This window comes from Cynocephalus volans, chromosome X (genome assembly GCF_027409185.1).
Source record: "Cynocephalus volans isolate mCynVol1 chromosome X, mCynVol1.pri, whole genome shotgun sequence".
NCBI classification, from domain to species: Eukaryota; Metazoa; Chordata; class Mammalia; order Dermoptera; family Cynocephalidae; genus Cynocephalus; species Cynocephalus volans.
In genome coordinates this window covers 49,870,929-49,891,899 of record NC_084478.1, presented here as the reverse complement: position 1 = coordinate 49,891,899, position 20,971 = coordinate 49,870,929, and the positions used below count along the sequence as shown (strand labels likewise).

The following is a 20,971-nucleotide window of genomic DNA, read 5'->3' as shown; positions in this document are numbered from 1 at the left end:
GTGCAGAAGACACACCCCAGCCCAGCACAGTGTGCACAGAGGGGGGAGACGTGCGGCCAGGGAGGTGGAGACTCGACAGAAACCACACACCCGGTGGGGTCGCCACTGCACGATCTAACAGCCTGGGCCAGAGCACACGGAATGGGGAGAAGTCCTGTACAGAAAGTGAAAGCTCAACAGAGATCACACACCCTGTGGTACGTGATCCACCAGCCCAGCAGAGTACAAGCTGACCAGAAAGGTGGCTCCCCGGAGAAGCCCAAGACACGAGGCAACCACACACACAAGACACTAGAGGCCAACTGAGCAGTCACGGAGGGAGCCATACCAAATTGGCAACCACAGCAACATCCTAGTTAGTCATTAGTCTCAAACCGGTGAACTGTGAAACCCCCTGCCACAATGAATAAACACCAAAAAAAAGACACCAGAAATACAAAAAATCAAGAAAGTACACCACCAAAAGTTAATAAATCTCATACTCTAGATCCTATAGAACAAGAAGCCCTTGAAATAACTGACAAGGAATTTCGAGTGATAATTCTAAGGAAACTGAATGAGATACAAGAAAACTCAGCTAGACATCATGATGAAATGAGGAAAAGTATACAGGATCTGAAAGAGGAAATATACAAGGAAATCAATGTCCTGAAAAAAAATGTAGCAGAACTTGCTGAACTGAAGAAGTTATTCAGCGAAATAAAAAACACAACGGAGAGTTTAACCAGCAGGCTTGTCGAAGTTGAAGAGAGAACCTCTGAACTTGAAGATGGGCTGTTTGAAATAACACAAGCAGACAAAAAGAAAGAAAAAAGAATCAAGGACATGGAAGAAAATCTGAGAGAGATATCAGACAACCTCAAGCGCTCAAATATCCGAGTCATGGGTATTCCAGAAGGGGAGGAAAATGGAGATTCCATTGAAAACATATTCAACAAAATAGTGGCAGAAAACTTCCCAGGTATAGAAAAAATCACAGATCTTCAGATCCAGGAAGCTCAACGATCTCCAAATGTATTCAACCCAAAAAGGCCTTCTCCAAGACACGTCATAGTCAAATTGGCAAAACTCAGAGACAAAGAGAGAATCTTAAAAGCTGTAAGAGAGAAGCGTCAAATCACCTATAAGGGAGCCCCAATCAGGTTAACATCAGACTTTTCATCACAAACCCTAAAAGCTAGAAAGGAATGGGATGATATTTTCAAAATACTAAAAGACAAAGATTGCCAGCCAAGAATACTCTACCCTGCAAGGCTATCCTTCCGAAATGAGGGGCAAATAGTATATTTCTCAGACAAACAAAAACTGCGGGAGTTCACTACCACATGACCACCCTTACAAGAAATCCTCAAGGGAGTACTGGGTTTGGTTCCTGAAAAATAACTACCACTGCCATAAAAACCTAAGAAAAATCTAAACCCGCTAGTACAATAAAAATGGCATTCATGAAGAGAAAACAAGCTAACAAAAACACTATCTACAACCTAAGGAACCAACAAACAAAGAAAACAAACAGTAAATCAGAAAGCAAGGAACAAAAGACACCTAAGACAACCAAACAACCAATAAAATGCTAGGAATAAATCAACACCTTTCAATAACAACTCTTAATGTAAAAGGCTTAAATTCCCCAATTAAAAGACACAGACTGGCTGACTGGATCAAAAAGCAGGACCCAACTATATGCTGCCTACAAGAGACCCACCTCACCCATAAAGATTCACACAGACTAAGAGTGAAAGGATGGAAAAAGATTTACCATGCAAACAGAAAAGAAAAACGAGCTGGAGTGGCTATTCTTATATCTGACAAAATAGACTTTAAACTAAAAACCATAAAAAGAGACAATGAGGGACACTACTTAATGATAAAAGGATTGATCCATCAAGAAGACATAACAATCATAAATATGTACGCACCCAATGTTGGAGCAGCCAGATTTATAAAACAAACTCTATTAGACCTAAAGAAGGAAATAGACACTAATACCATAATAGCAGGGGACCTGAACACTCCACTGTCAATATTAGACAGATCATCTAGGCAAAGAATCAGTAGAGAAACACAAGATCTAAACAAGACTCTAGACCAATTGGAATTGGCAGATATCTACAGAACATTCCACCCAACAACCTCAGAATATTCATTCTTCTCATCAGCACATGGATCATTCTCCAGGATAGATCACATATTAGGTCACAAATCAAGTCTCAATAAATTCAAAAAAATTGGAATTATCCCATGTATCTTCTCAGACCACAATGGATTAAAACTAGAAATTAATAACAAACAAAACTCTGGAAACTATACAAACACATGGAAATTAAACAGCATTCTACTTAATGACATATGGGTCCAAGAAGAAATCAAGCAGGAAATCAAAAAGTTTATTGAAACTAATGAAAACAATGATACATCATACCAAAACCTGTGGGATACTGCAAAAGCAGTATTAAGGGGGAAATTTATTGCATTAAATGCTCACTTCAGAAGAATAGAAAGATGGCAAGTGAACAACTTAACACTTCACCTTAAAGAACTAGAAAAACAAGAACAATCCAAACCTAAAGTTAGCAGACGGAAAGAAATCATTAAGATCAGAGCAGAACTGAATGAAATTGAAAACCAAAAAACAATTCAAAAGATCAACGAATCAAAAAGTTGGTTTTTTGAAAAGATAAATAAAATTGACAAACCATTAGCATGGCTAACAAAAAAAAGAAGAGAGAAGACTCAAAGAACAAAAATTAGAAATGAAAAAGGCGATATTACAACTGATTCATCTGAAATACAAGGAATCATTCGAGCCTACTATAAACAACTATACGCCAACAAATTTGAAAATCTGGAGGAAATGGATAAATTTCTGGACACACACAAGCTCCCAAAACTGAACCGTGAAGACGTAGAAAACTTGAACAGACCAATAACAATATAGGAGATTGAAGCTGTTATCAGAAGGCTCCCAACAAAGAAAAGCCCAGGACCAGATGGATTCACAGCAGAATTTTACCAAACATTCAAACAGGAATTGACACCGATTCTTTACAAACTATTCCAAAAGATTGAAATGGACACAAATCTCCCAAACTCATTCTATGAAGCAAACATCATCCTGATACCAAAACCAGGTAAAGATATAACCAAAAAAGAAAACTACAGGCCGATATCCTTGATGAATATAGATGCAAAAATCCTCACTAAATTACTAGCAAACAGAATACAGCAACACATACGAAAAATTATTCATCACGATCAAGTGGGATTCATCCCAGGGATGCAAGGTTGGTTCAACATACGCAAATCAATAAATGTGATACACCTTATTAATAAACTCAAACACAAGGACCATATGATCATCTCTATAGATGCTGAAAAAGCATTTGATAAAGTTCAGCACTCATTCATGACAAAGACCCTCTATAAGTTAGGTATAGAGGGAAAGTATCTCAACATAATTAAAGCCATATATGACAAACCCACTGCCAATATCATCCTGAATGGGGAAAAGCTGAAAGCTTTTCCTTTAAGAACAGGCACTAGACAAGGATGCCCACTCTCACCACTCCTATTCAGCATAGTGTTGGAAGTACTAGCCAGAGCAATCAGAGAAGAGAAGGAAATAAAGGGCATCCAGATTGGAAAAGATGAAGTCAAACTGTCCCTGTTTGCAGATGACATGATCCTATATATCGAACAGCCTAAAACCTCTACAAAAAAACTGTTGGAATTGATAAATGATTTCAGCACAGTAGCAGGATACAAAATCAACACAGAAAAATCAGTAGCATTTCTTTTCTCCAATAGTGAACATGCAGAAGGAGAAATCAAGAAAGCCTGCCCATTTACAATAGCCACCAAAAAAATAAAATACGTAGGAATTGAGTTAACCAAGGAGGTGAAAAATCTCTATAATGAGAACAACAAACCACTGCTGAGAGAAATTAGAGAGGATACAAGAAGATGGAAAGATATTCCATGCTCTTGGATTGGAAGAATCAACATAGTGAAAATGTCCATACTACCCAAAGTGATATACAAATTCAATGCAATCCCCATCAAAATTCCAAAGACATTTTTCTCAGAAATGGAAAAAACTATTCAGACATTTATATGGAACAATAAAAGACCACGAATAGCCAAAGCAATGCTCAGCAAAAAAAATAAAGCTGGAGGCATAACACTACCTGACTTTAAGCTATACTACAAAGCTATAATAACCAAAACAGTATGGTACTGGCATAAAAACAGACACACTGACCAATGGAATAGAATAGAGAATCCAGAAATCAACCCACACATTTACTGCCATCCGATCTTTGACAAAGGCACCAAGCCTATTCACTGGGGAAGGGACTGCCTCTTCAGCAAGTGGTGCTGGGATAACTGGATATCGATATGCAGGAGAATGAAACTAGATCCATACCTCTCACCGTATACTAAAATCAACTCAAAATGGATTAAGGATTTAAATATACACCCTGAGACAATAAAACTTCTTAAAGAAAACATAGGAGAAACACTTCAGGAAATAGGACTGGGCACAGACTTCATGAATACGACCCCAAAAGCACGGGCAACCAAAGGAAAAATAAACAAATGGGATTATATCAAACTAAAAAGCTTCTGCACAGCAAAAGAAACAATTAAAAGAGTTAAAAGACAACCAACAGAGTGGGAGAAAATATTTGCAAAATATACATCTGACAAAGGATTAATATCCAGAATATATAAGGAACTCAAACAACTTTACAAGAAGAAAACAAGCAACCCAATTAAAAAATGGGCAAAAGAGCTAAGTAGGCATTTCTCTAAGGAAGATATCCAAATGGCCAACAGACATATGAAAAAATGCTCAACATCACTCAGCATCCGGGAAATGCAAATCAAAACCACATTGAGATACCATCTAACCCCAGTTAGGATGGCTAAAATCCAAAAGACTATGAACGATAAATGCTAGCGAGGCTGCGGAGAAAAAGGAACTCTCATACATTGTTGGTGGGACTGCAAAATGGTGCAGCCTCTATGGAAAATGGTATGGAGGTTCCTTAAACAATTGCAAATAGATCTACCATACGACCCGGCTATCCCACTGTTGGGAATATACCCAGAGGAATGGAAATTATCAAGTCGAAGGTATACCTGTTCCCCAATGTTCATCGCAGCACTCTTTACAATAGGTAAGAGTTGGAACCAGCCCAAATGCCCATCATCAGATGAGTGGATACGGAAAATGTGGTACATCTACACAATGGAATACTACTCAGCTATAAAAACGAATGAAATACTGCCATTTGCAACAACATGGATGGACCTTGAGAGAATTATATTAAGTGAAACAAGTCAGGCACAGAAAGAGAAATACCACATGTTCTCACTTATTGGAGGGAGCTAAAAATTAATATATAAATTCACACACACACATACACACACACACACACAAACCGGGGGGGGGGGGAAGAAGATATAACAACCACAATTATTTGAAGTTGATACAACAAGCAAACAGAAAGGACATTGTTGGGGGGGATGGGGAGAGGGAGAAGGGAGGGAGGTTTTGGTGATGGGAAGCAATAATCAGCTACAATGTATATCGACAAAATAAAATTTAAAAAAATAAATAAATAAAAAATAAAAAAAAATAAAGTAACCTGATTACTGTTATTTAGGATTTATTTTTATAAAATAGCCAAAAAGTAAATAATTTACTTCAATCAGTTGCTTATTTAATTAATTTTTATTTAAGTCAGTCAATTATGTGAGATAAAATCAGGACATCATAATTGAAAATAAAGTGAACTTACGTTATGCTAGTAGAATCTGTGACTAATAGTAATATACTCATTTGAAGATAATATGTGGATAAAATTTGCCTTTCATCCTCTACTAAGAGACCTTATTTTATGGACTTCCTGTCACCACCTATTTTAATTTGAAACCATCTTAAAGCAAGTTTCTTTATCTGTAATTTAAGCTTGGAAACATCTATGTAGTTTGAGAAATTATAAACAAGGACATTGTTCATTGACTTTTCTCAATGGCGTCTTTATTCACATTGAAGATGAATAAAGCAAAATGATTGAAGCAGAAATATAAAATACCTAGAAGCAGGTCACTGACTACTGTACTCTCAAAGGACTTTCATTCTAAATGAACACAAAGAGAACATTTTTGAACAGAATTTTACAGACTTAGGAAACCCAGGTAAAAACAGTAGCCACATTCAGTCTCCTTCAAAAAATTTTTGAGCCATTTGTTCATATCATTTGATAACACAAAATACACTGTACTGGGTGATGGGGATAAAGAATATGGCATGAAGTTGTACACATTTCCTTTTAATGGGACTTCAATCCATGTCTCACCTACTCTGCCTGTAGGTGGTAGCTATCTGAATTTTATTTGAAATTCACCCTAAAATTTTAGAAACTTCATGCTGTGTTAAATACCCAGTTTGTTAGACAAATTTATTTTTTTTTAAATCCTTGAGGAGAACTGCGAGGTTTTTTTAATTAAAATTTCTGTTTTATGCAGCTACAGATAACCTTATATACATTGAAGAATGTTTAATATTTGAATATTGGTCATTTGTCCTTTTCGTTTTCAATGTAAAAACACGTAGGGTGATTTTTCAAAAAAATCAAAAGGAATCTGGCAAACAAAGGAAAAATAGAACAATGCATGTTAAATATTGACAAAACTTTTCTTATCTGTCAAATTTTTATGTATATTACATTTATTAAGTGTTGCAAATAAAATGTATGCAGTTAGGACAGATATGTTATGAATGTTTGTCTTCAAACAGTTTAAAGAATGGAAATTCTACCTCTCTGGAGCAGGACTGTTTCCCCAGCCTATGGACACAGAAAAAGTAACCACATACCTTGGTCTTCAATCATGTATCATGATACCTTTCAAAAATCCCACCAAGGAAGACATTTTTATCAATGTCATACTAACAAGTAAGTTGTTTTCCTTACATTTTACATATTATTTTTTAGATATTAATCAAGCTTATTTTATCATAGAATCAAAACGATTTAGAACCAATGGACACTATAGAGATACGTTAGCTCAACAGCATCATTTTTTGAAAGAGAAGACATAAGTTTTGAGAGATGAAGCATCTCGGTGTAAATCACAGCTTTGAATGGTGGAACCAGAATTAGAATTAGGTATCTATGTACCAAGTCAAGTTCTTCCATTTTATCCATAAATCCAAATATGTAAATTAGTAAATTTGTAAGATTATTATGATGTTATCGAAATATGCCAATGCTTATTCCTCATAAATTTATAAAAATTCTAGTGCTATGATTTTGTTTCCTTCCCTACTTTTCTTAATAAACTGTATATTTGGATTAAATTTTGGTTCCAACCAACCTTGTTCTTTTTTTTCATGTCATATTGAAGATGTATGTTTTTAAATCAGACTGTGTGAAGTATTTGATCACTTTGTACTAAATGTCGAAATAATGTGAGTCAGAGAAAATAACTAATGCATGAGTTTTCTGAAATGCATTTTAAATCTAATATTAGACATTTCTAATCTATCTTTTCAACTGTTATTGCTACTTCTACTGAAACTATTGCTAGTACAATTGTTGGGCTAAAGTTATACATATGTTAAGGCTTTTGATACAAATAACCAATCACAATGGTTATATGAGGGTAGTTTAAAAACTCATGGAAAGGTTGTATTAGATGTTAATGCTATTTTTCCAGGAACTTTTGGAAGTACCTTCGTACTGTTGCAATTCATGCTGCCATCAGGATTATATTGTAGACATTACCTATTTTGAACCTTGTAAAACACTGAATAGTAACATTCTCCTTAATCTCCATCAGTTTGAGGGGAAATTATATATTATTATCATTGCAAATTTACTATTTTTTGATTAATGCTAAAGCTGAATATTGTATCATTCACCTGTTGGAGTTTTGGTCTTTCCTGATTATTTCTTCATGCTCTTGGTATGAAATAATTTCAAAAATTAAGAAAGTAGTGTCGCCTCATGTAAAATTTCCTCATAAAAATTTTGGCTGTGCTGAGGAGAGACATGCAGTATTTAGTAAAAATTGATTGCAGGCTCAAGGAAGTCAGCAATTCAATATGGAAGAGAATTGGGCATATGTAAAAGCAGAAGGGAGAAGGCAGGGTTGAGCAGGAGTTAAAGGCATAAGGGGGGTAAGGTTTAATTAGTGGGCTAAGGCTGTGGGAAGACTGGGATCAGAGTCAAGTTAGAAGGAAGAATCATGAACAAGAGGGACATTTCTTCCTTTGAGCAGATGGGGGTAAGATAAAACAAATGTGAATACAGATTAATTGGCAGGTAGTAGAAGGGCTTTGGAATTGAGAGCAGTCATGTTTACATTTTCATCTGCTGAGGAAAGGAGACATAATAGGGAATTTGAAGAATGGAATAGTGGTTTGGAATAATTGTTAAGAGGGAAAGGAGAATGGAGCTGACAAAATTCAAATATAAAAGGTATTGTGTTGGACTAGGATTGAAAACCATAAATTTAGACAGGCACCCCCCCCCCAAAAAAATACGTTTGTGAAATTTGTATGAATTGCACTGCTCAGAATTCCTGGTATGGGAGTATACAAAACAGATCAACGGATATTTCCAGGGAATGAAATTTTCAGGGCAAGTGCAGCCAAATTACTTCATAACTATGTGAGTATTATAAAAATGTACTTGGATCAAGATTTTAACATTAAAAATAAATTGTGAAATAATTTGTGGCTTCTTGATTTTCTAAAATTGGTCTAAAATTCTTTCTGCTATGTAGTAGGAAAACATAGTAAGCTTGACAATTAAACACTTACCAGTCATTTTGCAATTCAAACAGTCTTTATAAGTAAACTCACTCTTTCTTGGGTAAATGTTCAGGCTCTCAGTTTCTCTCCTTTTTTCAATCTGAGGAGACTGGAGGTAAAGAAAATCACTGACCTCTGATATCCTAGACCCCTTTTTCTGTCTCCCTCTCCTACATGAAAAGGATCATTGTTCTCTTTTCTCAGTGATGAGATCACCCAGTCTGTCATATCCTTCTCCTTCTCCCATTTGTGGACTCTTATTTTGGAGGTGTCACCTACTTATCTTCTTGTGCTCATATTCCTTGGTGACTAAGCCACATAATTTGACCTGAATTGTTGAAGGTCTACAGGGACAGATTACTGATGAGGAGAATAAATATATTTAACATATATAGCAGATATACTCATTATAAAAGGTACTAAATTAATACCTTCTCATTTAAATATTTGTAAATTTCAAAATTATTTCATGATAGGACTATGCTATCTCTTTCTATCTTTCAAAAGAAGATGTAAATATTCCTGAAGATGCTACAGAATTCACAGAAACCCCTTGGGGAAGTTGATAGCAAGACATAATAGATCACCAAGAGGTTAGTTGCTGGTGTAAGGGATCTGATAGCATTGTGGATCTTGCATTCCTCATATCTCTCTCTCTCTCTCTCTCTCTCTCTGTCTCTCTCTCTCCCCCCCCCCCTTTTTCCTGTGCTAAGCCTGAAATGATTGCTTCTCCTACTGGTTAGCATGGCAGCTTATACACAGCTTGATTTAAATTATTGTCACAATTATTGCAGATAATATTCATTTTTCCCACAATATTTCTGGGATATTTGTGGGTAGGGTCTGTGTATTAGTCACTTGTATAGCAGATAGGACAGGGTAGGCCTTTGATTCTCGTCTGTTGAATGACCAGACCACAAATAAAATATTAAAATTCCCACAACTTAAAGACAATACAAAGTACAAATAAAGTGTCAAAGATCCTATAAATATCACAGGGCATTATTTTGGGGAGAGGTGTTAAAAATGGAAATAGTCAAGATATTAGCAGGAAAAAGAACATTAGAGAATTGGGTAATCCAGACATTTCATAATGAGTTTGAAATACTAAAAATGCTGCCTTGGAAAAATAGTGAATTTTGAAAGATATCTATGTATCTTCTATCATTTATCTATCTATCTATAAAAGAGAGAGAAAGATATAGGGAGAAAGAAAAGCAAAAGAGAGGAGATATGTCAGGAAATTGCAAAAACCTGAAATATTATGATGAGGACTCCAGGTTTTATCTTCCAGGAAGTGAGAGTGTTCAAAAGATTTTCTGTGTTTTATGACCTGCATTTAAGTTTAACTCTAGAAATATGGACAATGGATATGGATTGGGGGGGGGGGCGGGGGTGGAGGCAGACTGGAACTGAGAAGAAAAGCATCGATAATTTAAGCCAGTAGCAATGGAAAAGTCCACTACCACAGATGGCAAGAAAGTACACAGTGTATTCATGGAATTTTCCCAAAAGTCTCTGAGAAAGAATCTGTTTCTTTACCAAACATTTTTAATGTTTCATGTGTCCAGAATACTTCTTTTTCAAACAACTGTGCTATGTTATGTAAACAAATGTTTTTAAAGGCTTATCTAGGCCTCCAGTCAAGATGGAGGAATAGACAGTTCCCAGTGTCAGTCTCTCCCACAAATCAGCCAATTTACAACTATAAAAAAGCAACATCAGCCAAGCTGGGGCTGCTAGAGCTCAGGGGAAGAGGAGGAGAGACCTATGGAGTTCATGAAGGCAGGAGAAGCCACAATGAGAGAAAGAAAAACTGCTTGGAGTGTTTCAGGCCATGGCCACTTTAAGGCTGAAGCTGCTGAGCACATGGAGCAGGAGCCAACAAAAGCCATAGCCGTGCCCTTTGGATGGAGTTGGTTGGAGGCAGCAGGGGAGATGGGGCCCTTGGTGGCCCCCAGGACAGCAAGACAACTAGTAGGGTTCTTGTGGACCCACACAGGAGTGAGGAGCCAAAACAACTGAAAAAAAGGAGCCATTCAGCGGCTGGTGAGTCATCGCAGGGGACTGGCACAAGGCCCGTCACATGGGAAGTGTTTGGAGCACAGGTGGTGTGGGAGACAGGCCCACTGGGAGAACACTGGGGCATGGCAAGGACAGCTGATCTGTCCCCATCAGCACAGGACCACTCAGAGGAAACTGGTCAGGAATATAGAACTGCATGGGTTGCAGTTTGATGAAAAGATTCAGGCCCAGATCAGAGTTTCTACACAACCCAGGTGCATCAGGTCTCTGGAGAGCCAGAAGTACCTATAAGGTCAACCATTAAACCCTGAGCTGCATAAAAAGCCTTCCCTAGAGAAACAGCAGCAAAGCAGCAATTTAGCTCAACCAACACAGCTCAAGTACTGGTTCCCACAGGAAGTTCCCCCATTTTAGAAGTAAGCAAAGGACAAAAAATTAGTTCCAGCCCAGGCACACCACCAGTGCCTCTGGGCCCTCCAGGGAACCTGAGGGATGGAGTAAGGGAGCAGACCCCACTCCCACAACCTGGCATACTGTGCCAGCGCCCTGGGGCCCACCCAGGGACCCGAGGCATAGAGTTAGGATTCAGAGCCCCCCACACAACCAGGCACATTGCCAGCACCAAGGAGCATGCCAAAAACATCACTTCTGTGAGGGTGGCCCACCACAGCCACCGCAGTAACCACAGCTGCTGCAAAAGTGGCCAGATGTCACAACCACCACACAGATGGTCCACCAGCCACTAGAGTGCATTGACACAAGGAGAGTCACCAGCAGAAATAAAGAAGAGGACATCTCTCTCCACAAATCCCATTCTAGAGTAACAGAAGATGCATCTGCTCTATGATAATATTGGGGGACCTGAACACACCTCTCAGCATTGGACAGATCATCTAGGCAACAAATCAACAGAGTAACCATTACTCTTTCAGAATGAGAGAAGAAATCTAGGGTTATCAGTTGTGGGAAGGGGGAGGGAGAGGGGGATAGAGAGTGATCAGACAAGGGGCATTAAGAATACATACAATTTGTAACAATATGTATACTAGTAATATTGATTTGATCAACATGTGTCAACATTGAACCCCAAAAATATGTATAATCAATTATGATTCAATATAAAAAAGTTTCCACCTTGGCCTAGCCAGTTAGCCCAGTTGGTTAGAGTGTGGTATTATAACAGCAAGGTCAAGGGTTCAGATCCCTAAACTGGACAGTTGCACACAAAAAGTTTCCACCTTAAGTGGATTTTGTTGTTGTTTTATTTCTTTTTCTCTTTTAAATGGATTTTAAATGGAAGATTTTTTCCAGTCCATCTTGATATTAATTTTTAATTTATTTAAATTTATTTTTGTTTTGCTCTGGCTTTGGGAATTTGGGTTTTGGTCTCTTTTTTTTTTTGTAATGCATTAGAAGTATTGGTCTAAGAATCTATAGAATAGTGTTCTAGTCTCAGGTCCCTTACTAATTTGCTGTTTGATCTATAACAAGCCACTGAGTATTCCCCTGGACTTAATTTTGTTATCTGAAAAGTAAGGAAGTTTGACTATGTGATCTCTATTCAAACTGTGAGATTCTGAAATTCTGTTCACAGGTTCAGAATTCAGACTGTAGCTTTTATGAATTCAATCTAATTTGATCTTTTCAGTATGTTTTGTATATAGCCAGGAATAACTACATTATTCATTAAAGTGGTCAATTATTTGTGGCCAGCAATGAAATGGTTTAGATGTGGAAATTTAACACTGTGCTTTTAAACTGTAAGCAATTCTAATGACACCCAACTTGAGTTCATAAATCTTTCTCAGCATCAAATTCAGCAAATATAAATCCAGGTAATAATAGAATCACCTTTACTGGATTATTAGAACTAGAAAAGAAAGTGTATGTAAAGTGTTTAGCACAATGTCAATTTTCAGTAAATATTTAGTATTATGTAAAAATAAATAAATAAATAAATAAAGGCTTGTCTACATTTCTGATATGTTGTTAAATTTATTCATTTTTTTATTTTAATTTTATTTTGTCGATATACATTGTGGCTGATTATTGCTCCCCATCACCAAAACCTCCCTCCCTTCACCCTCCCCCCCTCCCCCCCAACAATGTCCTTTCTGTTTGCTTGTCATATCAACTTCAAATAATTGTGGTTGTTATATCTTCTCCCCCCCCCGGTTTGTGTGTGTGTGTGTGTGTGTGTGTGTGTGTGTCTGTGTGTGTGTGTGTGTGTGAATTTATATATTAATTGTTAGCTCCCACCAATAAGTGAGAACATGTGGTATTTCTCTTTCTGTGCCTGACTTGTTTCACTTAATATAATTCTCTCAAGGTCCATCCATGTTGTTGCAAATGGCAGTATTTCATTCGTTTTTATAGCTGAGTAGTATTCCATTGTGTAGATGTACCACATTTTCCGTATCCACTCATCCGATGATGGGCATTTGGGCTGGTTCCAACTCTTGGCTATTGTAAAGAGGGCTGCGATGAACATTGGGAAACAGGTATACCTTCGACTTCATGATTTCCATTCTTCTGGGTATATTCCCAACAGTGGGATAGCTGGGTCGTATGGTAGATCTATCTGCAATTGTTTGAGGAACCTCCATACCATTTTCCATAGAGGCTGCACCATTTTGCAGTCCCACCAACAATGTACGAGAGTTCCTTTTTCTCCACAGCCTCGCCAGCATTTATCGTTCATAGTCTTTTGGATTTTAGCCATCCTAACTGGGGTTAGATGGTATCTCAATGTGGTTTTGATTTGCATTTCCCGGATGCTGAGTGATGTTGAGCATTTTTTCATATGTCTGTTGGCCATTTGGATATCTTCCTTAGAGAAATGCCTACTTAGCTCTTTAGCCCATTTTTTAATTGGGTTGCTTGTTTTCTTCTTGTAAAGTTGTTTGAGTTCCTTATATATTCTGGATATTAATCCTTTGTCAGATGTATATTTTGCAAATATTTTCTCCCACTCTGTTGGTTGTCTTTTAACTCTTTTAATTGTTTCTTTTGCTGTGCAGAAGCTTTTTAGTTTGATATAATCCCATTTGTTTATTTTTCCTTTGGTTGCCTGTGCTTTTGGGGTCGTATTCATGAAGTCTGTGCCCAGTCCTATTTCCTGAAGTGTTTCTCCTATGTTTTCTTTAAGAAGTTTTATTGTTTCAGGGTGTATATTTAAATCCTTAATCCATTTTGAGTTGATTTTAGTATACGGCGAGAGGTATGGATCTAGTTTCATTCTCCTGCATATGGATATCCAGTTGTCCCAGCACCATTTGCTGAAGAGGCAGTCCCTTCGCCACTGAATAGGCTTGGTGCCTTTGTCAAAGATCAGCTGACAGTAAGTGTGTGGGTTGATTTCTGGATTCTCTATTCTATTCCATTGGTCAGTGTGTCTGTTTTTATGCCAGTACCATACTGTTTTGGTTATTATAGCTTTGTAGTATAGCTTAAAGTCAGGTAGTGTTATGCCTCCAGCTTTATTTTTTTTTGCTCAGCATTGCTTTGGCTATGCGTGGTCTTTTATTGTTCCATATAAATGTCTGGATAGTTTTTTCCATTTCTGAGAAAAATGTCTTTGGAATTTTGATGGGGATTGCATTGAATCTGTATATCACTTTGGGTAGTATGGACATTTTCACTATGTTGATTCTTCCAATCCAAGAGCATGGGATATCTTTCCATCTTCTTGTATCCTCTCTAATTTCTCTCAGCAGTGGTTTGTAGTTCTCATTATAGAGATTTTTCACCTCCTTGGTTAACTCAATTCCTAAGTATTTTATTTTTTTGGTGGCTATTGTAAATGGGCAGGCTTTCTTGATTTCTCGTTCTGCATGTTCACTATTGGAGAAAAGAAATGCTACTGATTTTTGAGTGTTGATTTTGTATCCTGCTACTGTGCTGAAATCATTTATCAATTCCAGCAGTTTTTTTGTAGAGGTTTTAGGCTGTTCGATATATAGGATCATGTCATCTGCAAACAGGGACAGTTTGACTTCATCTTTTCCAATCTGGATGCCCTTTATTTCCTTCTCTTCTCTGATTGCTCTGGCTAGTACTTCCAACACTATGTTGAATAGGAGTGGTGAGAGTGGGCATCCTTGTCTAGTTCCTGTTCTTAAAGGAATAGCTTTCAGCTTTTCCCCATTCAGGATGATATTGGCTGTGGGTTTGGCATATATGGCTTTAATTATGTTGAGATACTTTCCCTCTATACCTAACTTATAGAGGGTCTTTGTCATGAATGAGTGCTGAACTTTATCAAATGCTTTTTCAGCATCTATAGAGATGATCATATGGTCCTTGTGTTTGAGTTTATTAATATGGTGTATCACATTTATTGATTTGCGTATGTTGAACCAACCTTGCATCCCTGGGATGAATCCCACTTGATCGTGATGAATAATTTTACGTATGTGTTGCTGTATTCTGTTTGCTAGTAATTTAATGAGGATTTTTGCATCTATATTCATCAAGGATATCGGCCTGTAGTTTTCTTTTTTGGTTATATCTTTACCTGGTTTTGGTATCAGGATGATGTTTGCTTCATAGAATGAGTTTGGGAGATTTGCGTCCGTTTCAATCTTTTGGAATAGTTTGTAAAGAATCGGTGTCAATTCCTCTTTGAATGTTTGGTAAAATTCTGCTGTGAATCCATCTGGTCCTGGGCTTTCCTTTGTTGGGAGCCTTCTGATAACAGCTTCAATCTCCTATATTGTTATTGGTCTGTTCAAGGGTTCTACGTCTTCACGGTTCAGTTTTGGGAGCTTGTGTGTGTCCAGAAATTTATCCATTTCTTCCAGATTTTCAAATTTGTTGGCGTATAGTTGTTTATAGTAGTCTCGAATGATTCCTTGTATTTCAGATGAATCAGTTGTAATATCGCCTTTTTCATTTCTAATTTTTGTTCTTTGAGTCTTCTCTCTTCTTTTTTTTGTTAGCCATGCTAATGGTTTGTCAATTTTATTTATCTTTTCAAAAAACCAACTTTTTGATTCGTTGATCTTTTGAATTGTTTTTTGGTTTTCAATTTCATTCAGTTCTGCTCTGATCTTAATGATTTCTTTCCGTCTGCTAACTTTAGGTTTGGATTGTTCTTGTTTTTCTAGTTCTTTAAGGTGAAGTGTTAAGTTGTTCACTTGCCATCTTTCTATTCTTCTCAAGTGAGCGTTTAATGCAATAAATTTTCCCCTCAATACTGCTTTTGCAGTATCCCACAGGTTTTGGTATGATGTATCATTGTTTTCATTAGTTTCAAGAAATTTTTTGATTTCCTGCTTGATTTCTTCTTGGACCCATATGTCATTAAGTAGAATGCTGTTTAATTTCCATGTGTTTGTGTAGTTTCCAGAGGTTTGTTTGTTATTAATTTCTAGTTTTAATCCATTGTGGTCTGAGAAGATACATGGGATAATTCCAATTTTTTTGAATTTATTGAGACTTGATTTGTGACCTAATATGTGATCTATCCTGGAGAATGATCCATGTGCTGATGAGAAAAATGAATATTCTGAGGTTGTTGGGTGGAATGTTCTGTAGATATCTGCCAATTCCAATTGGTCTAGAGTCTTGTTTAGATCTTGTGTTTCTCTACCGATTCTTTGCCTAGATGATCTGTCTAATATTGACAATGGGGTGTTCAGGTCCCCTGCTATTATGGTATTAGTGTCTATTTCCTTCTTTAGGTCTAATAGAGTTTGTTTTATAAATCTGGCTGCTCCAACATTGGGTGCATACATATTTATGATTGTCATGTCTTCTTGATGGATCAGTCCTTTTATCATTACGTAGTGTCCCTCATTGTCTCTTTTTATGGTTTTTAGTTTAAAGTCTATTTTGTCAGATATAAGAATAGCTACTCCAGCTCGTTTTTCTTTTCTGTTTGCATGGTAAATCTTTTTCCATCCTTTCACTCTTAGTCTGTGTGAATCTTTATGGGTGAGGTGGGTCTCTTGTAGGCAGCATATAGTTGGGTCCTGCTTTTTGATCCAGTCAGCCAGTCTGTGTCTTTTAATTGGGGAATTTAAGCCTTTTACATTAAGAGTTGTTATTGAAAGGTGTTGATTTATTCCTAGCATTTTATTGGTTGTTTGGTTGTCTTAAGTGTCTTTTGTTCCTTGCTTTCTGATTTACTGTTTATTTTCTGTGTTTGTTGGTTCCTTAGGTTGTAGATAGTGTTTTTGTTAGCTTGTTTTCTCTTCATGAATGCCATTTTTATTATACTAGCGGGTTTAGATTTTTCTTGGGTTTTTATGGCAGTGGTAGTTATTTTTCAGGAACCAAACCCAGTACTCCCTTGAGGATTTCTTGTAAGGGTGGTCTTGTGGTAGTGAACTCCCGCAGTTTTTGTTTGTCGGAGAAATATACTATTTGCCCCTCATTTCGGAAGGATAGCCTTGCAGGGTAGAGTATTCTTGGCTGGCAATCTTTGTCTTTTAGTATTTTGAAAATATCATCTCATTCCTTTCTAGCTTTTAGGGTTTGTGATGAAAAGTCTGTTGTTAACCTGATTTGGGCTCCCTTATAGGTGATTTGACGCTTCTCTCTTGCAGCTTTTAAGATTCTCTCTTTATCTCTGAGTTTTGCCAATTTGACTATGACATGTCTTGGAGAAGGTCTTTTTGGGTTGAATACATTTGGAGATCGTTGAGCTTCCTGGATCTGAAGATCTGTGATTTTTCCTATACCTGGGAAGTTTTCTGCCACTATTTTGTTGAATATGTTTTCAATGGAATCTCCATTTTCCTCCCCTTCTGGAATACCCATGACTCGGATATTTGATCGCTTATGGTTGTCTGATATCTCTCTCAGATTTTCTTCAATGTCCTTGATTCTTTTTTCTTTCTTTTTGTCTGCTTGTGTTATTTCAAACAGCCCATCTTCAAGTTCAGAGGTTCTCTCTTCAACTTCGACAAGCCTGCTGGTTAAACTCTCCGTTGTGTTTTTTATTTCGTTGAATAACTTCTTCAGTTCAGCAAGTTCTGCTACATTTTTTTCAGGACATTGATTTCCTTGTACATTTCCTCTTTCAGATCCTGTATACTTTTCCTCATTTCATCATGATGTCTAGCTGAGTTTTCTTGTATCTCATTCAGTTTCCTTAGAATTATCACTCGAAATTCCTTGTCAGTCATTTCAAGGGCTTCTTGTTCTATAGGATCTAGAGTTTGAGATTTATTAACTTTTGGTGGTGTACTTTCTTGATTTTTTGTATTTCTGGTATCTTTTTTTTTGGTGTTTATTCATTGTGGCCGGGGGTTTCACAGTCCACCGGTTTGAGACTAATGACTAACTAGGATGTTGCTGTGGTTGCCAATTTCGTATGGCTCCCTCCGTGACTGCTCAGTTGGCCTCTAGTGCCTTGTGTGTGTGGTTGCCTCGGGTCTTGGGCTTCTCCGGGGAGCCACCTTTCTGGTCAGCTTGGACTCTGCTGGGCTGGTGGATCACGTACCACAGGGTGTGTGATCTCTGTTGAGCTTTCACTTCCTGTGCAGGACTTCTCCCTGTTCCGTGTGCTCTGGCCCAGGCTGTTAGATCGTGCAGTAGTGACCCCACCGGGTGTGTGGTTTTTGTCGAGTCTCCGCCTCCCTGGCCGCACGTCTCCCCACTCTGTGCGCACTGTGCTGGGCTGGGGCGTGTCTTCTGCACCCCTCGTCTATCAGCTGGGCCTTCAAGACCCTGCTCGGCACCGCCTCGCCCAGGAAGTCTACTAGGTTTCTGCTGGGCACAGATGACCGGTCTCTCTGTGTGCCTTTGTAGCACTGTGTAGATCTTTCTCGGGTCTTGTTCACCTTTGTATCCCCCCAGTATAAACCGAGTCTAGCGCCCACCTGCAGCCTGGTCTCCGGCAGGTTCAAGCGGACCTGGGAACTCTCCTACCACACTATTCCGAACCAGAAATTCGTTAGGCTTTTTTCCAAACTGGTGGCCACACAGATGGTATCTGCCTCCCAGTAACAGGGAGTTTACCTGGGGCCAGAGTCCAGGGTATGGTGGAGTGACAGTCGGCCCGCTGGTACCTCCTTGCCCTCCCGACACTGGTGGGGGACGCCCTCCGCCACCAGGCCCGCCAGAGAACCACGGAGGGAGTGGGAGCGAAGGCCGGTCCGCAGGCTCCGGAAAGCCTGGCGCCAGGCCAGCAAGTGGGAGGGCTCAGTGATGGCCGAGCAGGGCGGAGCTGCCCGCACCTGGGAAAATGGAGGCAGCACCGGGCGGTGAGTGGCCTGGTGGTGCAGGCGGGAGCCGCGTGGGCATCCACCCCCCGAACAGAGCTGTGCCAGGGATCACTCACAGTGCTGTGCCAGGTCGGGTGCTTGCTCTCTGTCTCTGGTTTCCCGCCTTTCCCAGTTCTCGGCCGCTGCCGCCTCGGGCTGTTCAGTCGCAGCGCGGCTCGGGCGCTCCCAGGAATCTTCTTTAATGCCGGCCTGAAACCTCAAATCCTGAATAGGGCAGCTGGCCGCCTTCAGCGCGGCCCCGGCCCCTCAGAGACCTTTTCTAACATATATTTTCTCCCCATCTTCCTGGGCTGGGGGGTGGGAAAGGAAGGTGAAGGCAAGACACTTTACTCAGAAACACAGTGAAGGTAGAGGTGGCTGGGGAGAAGGTGGCCGAGGCCAGCTCCCTGCTGCGCTCCCCCTAGCCCAGCCCCCTCCCTTCTCCCCTGTCCTGTGCTGCTGCCTGGAGGCCTAGAGTCCTGTACAGCCTTTGCCTCCTTCTCTGACTCCCTTCTGTTCTCTACAAAGCCTCAAGCCTGCAAAAGGCCCGAGCAGTGCCCTTCCTGCTTGTGCCTATTCATTTATTTTAATTGGCACATAATAATTGCTATTTCTGATGTTTTTAATACCCCAGATGAGTGTTATGTTATATCCACTTTAAAACAGGCCCAAGCTAAAATCATTGTGGCTGTGCTATTTGGAGCAGAAATTAAAGATCTTGGCCACACACTGGACTATTATCACATTACAACAAACTCACAATTATTTCCTAAGAATGTTGTTCCCATTCGCAGGAATTTACTGAGTGAAGTGGCTTGCCTTTCATTCAGGCAGAAATCCTTGTTATGCTCCACAATTTCTACATGAAAATGTGAACCTGACCTTTAATTCAATTTCTGTTTAAGGCATAAGGTTCACTTGTAATTGAACACGTGATACACAGCTGTGATTGACTCAGGTGATATACAATTGTTACCAATTATTAAGAAGGAATTTATGACAGACGCTGTACCGAGCACTTCATTTGTATAATTTCTTTAACTTATGTCCAAACAACAAATATTCAACTGTTATTTATCCAGGCCATCTTCCAACTGCCAATAACTATAACTCTTCTGAATGTTTCCTCAAGCTGTCTGCTCTGCCCACCTAGGGCAGGCTGGAGGTGCTAGTGAGTTCATTTTCCCTCAACAGATGCCAGGGGTAGTGGAGAAATATCACGGTTCTCATGCCTCTGGGCAGTATACCTGTGACATGTGTGTTCTGCTCTGGTTCTAAGAGTTCCCCAGCTGCCTTGAGCCTCATTTGTCCACAGTAGCAATTTGCTTGATAATACACCATTCATGGGGTTCCTTCCAATCTCTGACTCACTTCTGTATTCCCCTACTGGAATTTCCTGCGATCTCTTCCCAAATAACAGCTTCTGAGGAAACCTCAACTAAGACAGTAATCCTCTGAAATAAGCATTATATCTGTTTTTAAATATATTTTTTAAATGAGGAATAAAGAAGCTTGGCAACCTGCTCATGATCACAGAGCTATTAAATGAAGGAGCTAGGATAAAATGGAAGTGTGCAAAGCCAGGTCTCTGAGTGAATCACTTTGCACATGGCTTCTCAGTAATTGGGCAGAACCATTTCTCATTAACTGTTCACCTCGGTGTATACCAAACCAAGAAGCTCCACCAGAGAAATACTATTAGTAAAGAGTTACAGGAAAGACTTGCAAAATATTTGTTTGAATGCTTTAAAATCTACTCATTAAATCAAAGGAGCCAATAACTCAGTACATGAAATCTGCTACATCCTCCCCCAACCATACTAAGAATTGCGTTAATTGAATTTCACTGTATTGCGGTGCCATTTACCTACAAAATCAGATGACATAGAAATATTCTAAGGAATTC

At 38.8% G+C, this 20,971-nt stretch overlaps 1 protein-coding gene across 1 annotated transcript in view; it reads left to right on the top strand.

The window, feature by feature from the left end:
- CFAP47 (cilia and flagella associated protein 47) overlaps window positions 1-20,971 on the top strand; it is a 578,552-nt gene that overhangs the window by 438,334 nt on the left and 119,247 nt on the right. The window contains 1 exon segment of the mRNA XM_063084619.1: window positions 6,809-6,965. Within this exon segment, the coding sequence (XP_062940689.1) occupies window positions 6,809-6,965 (157 nt within the window).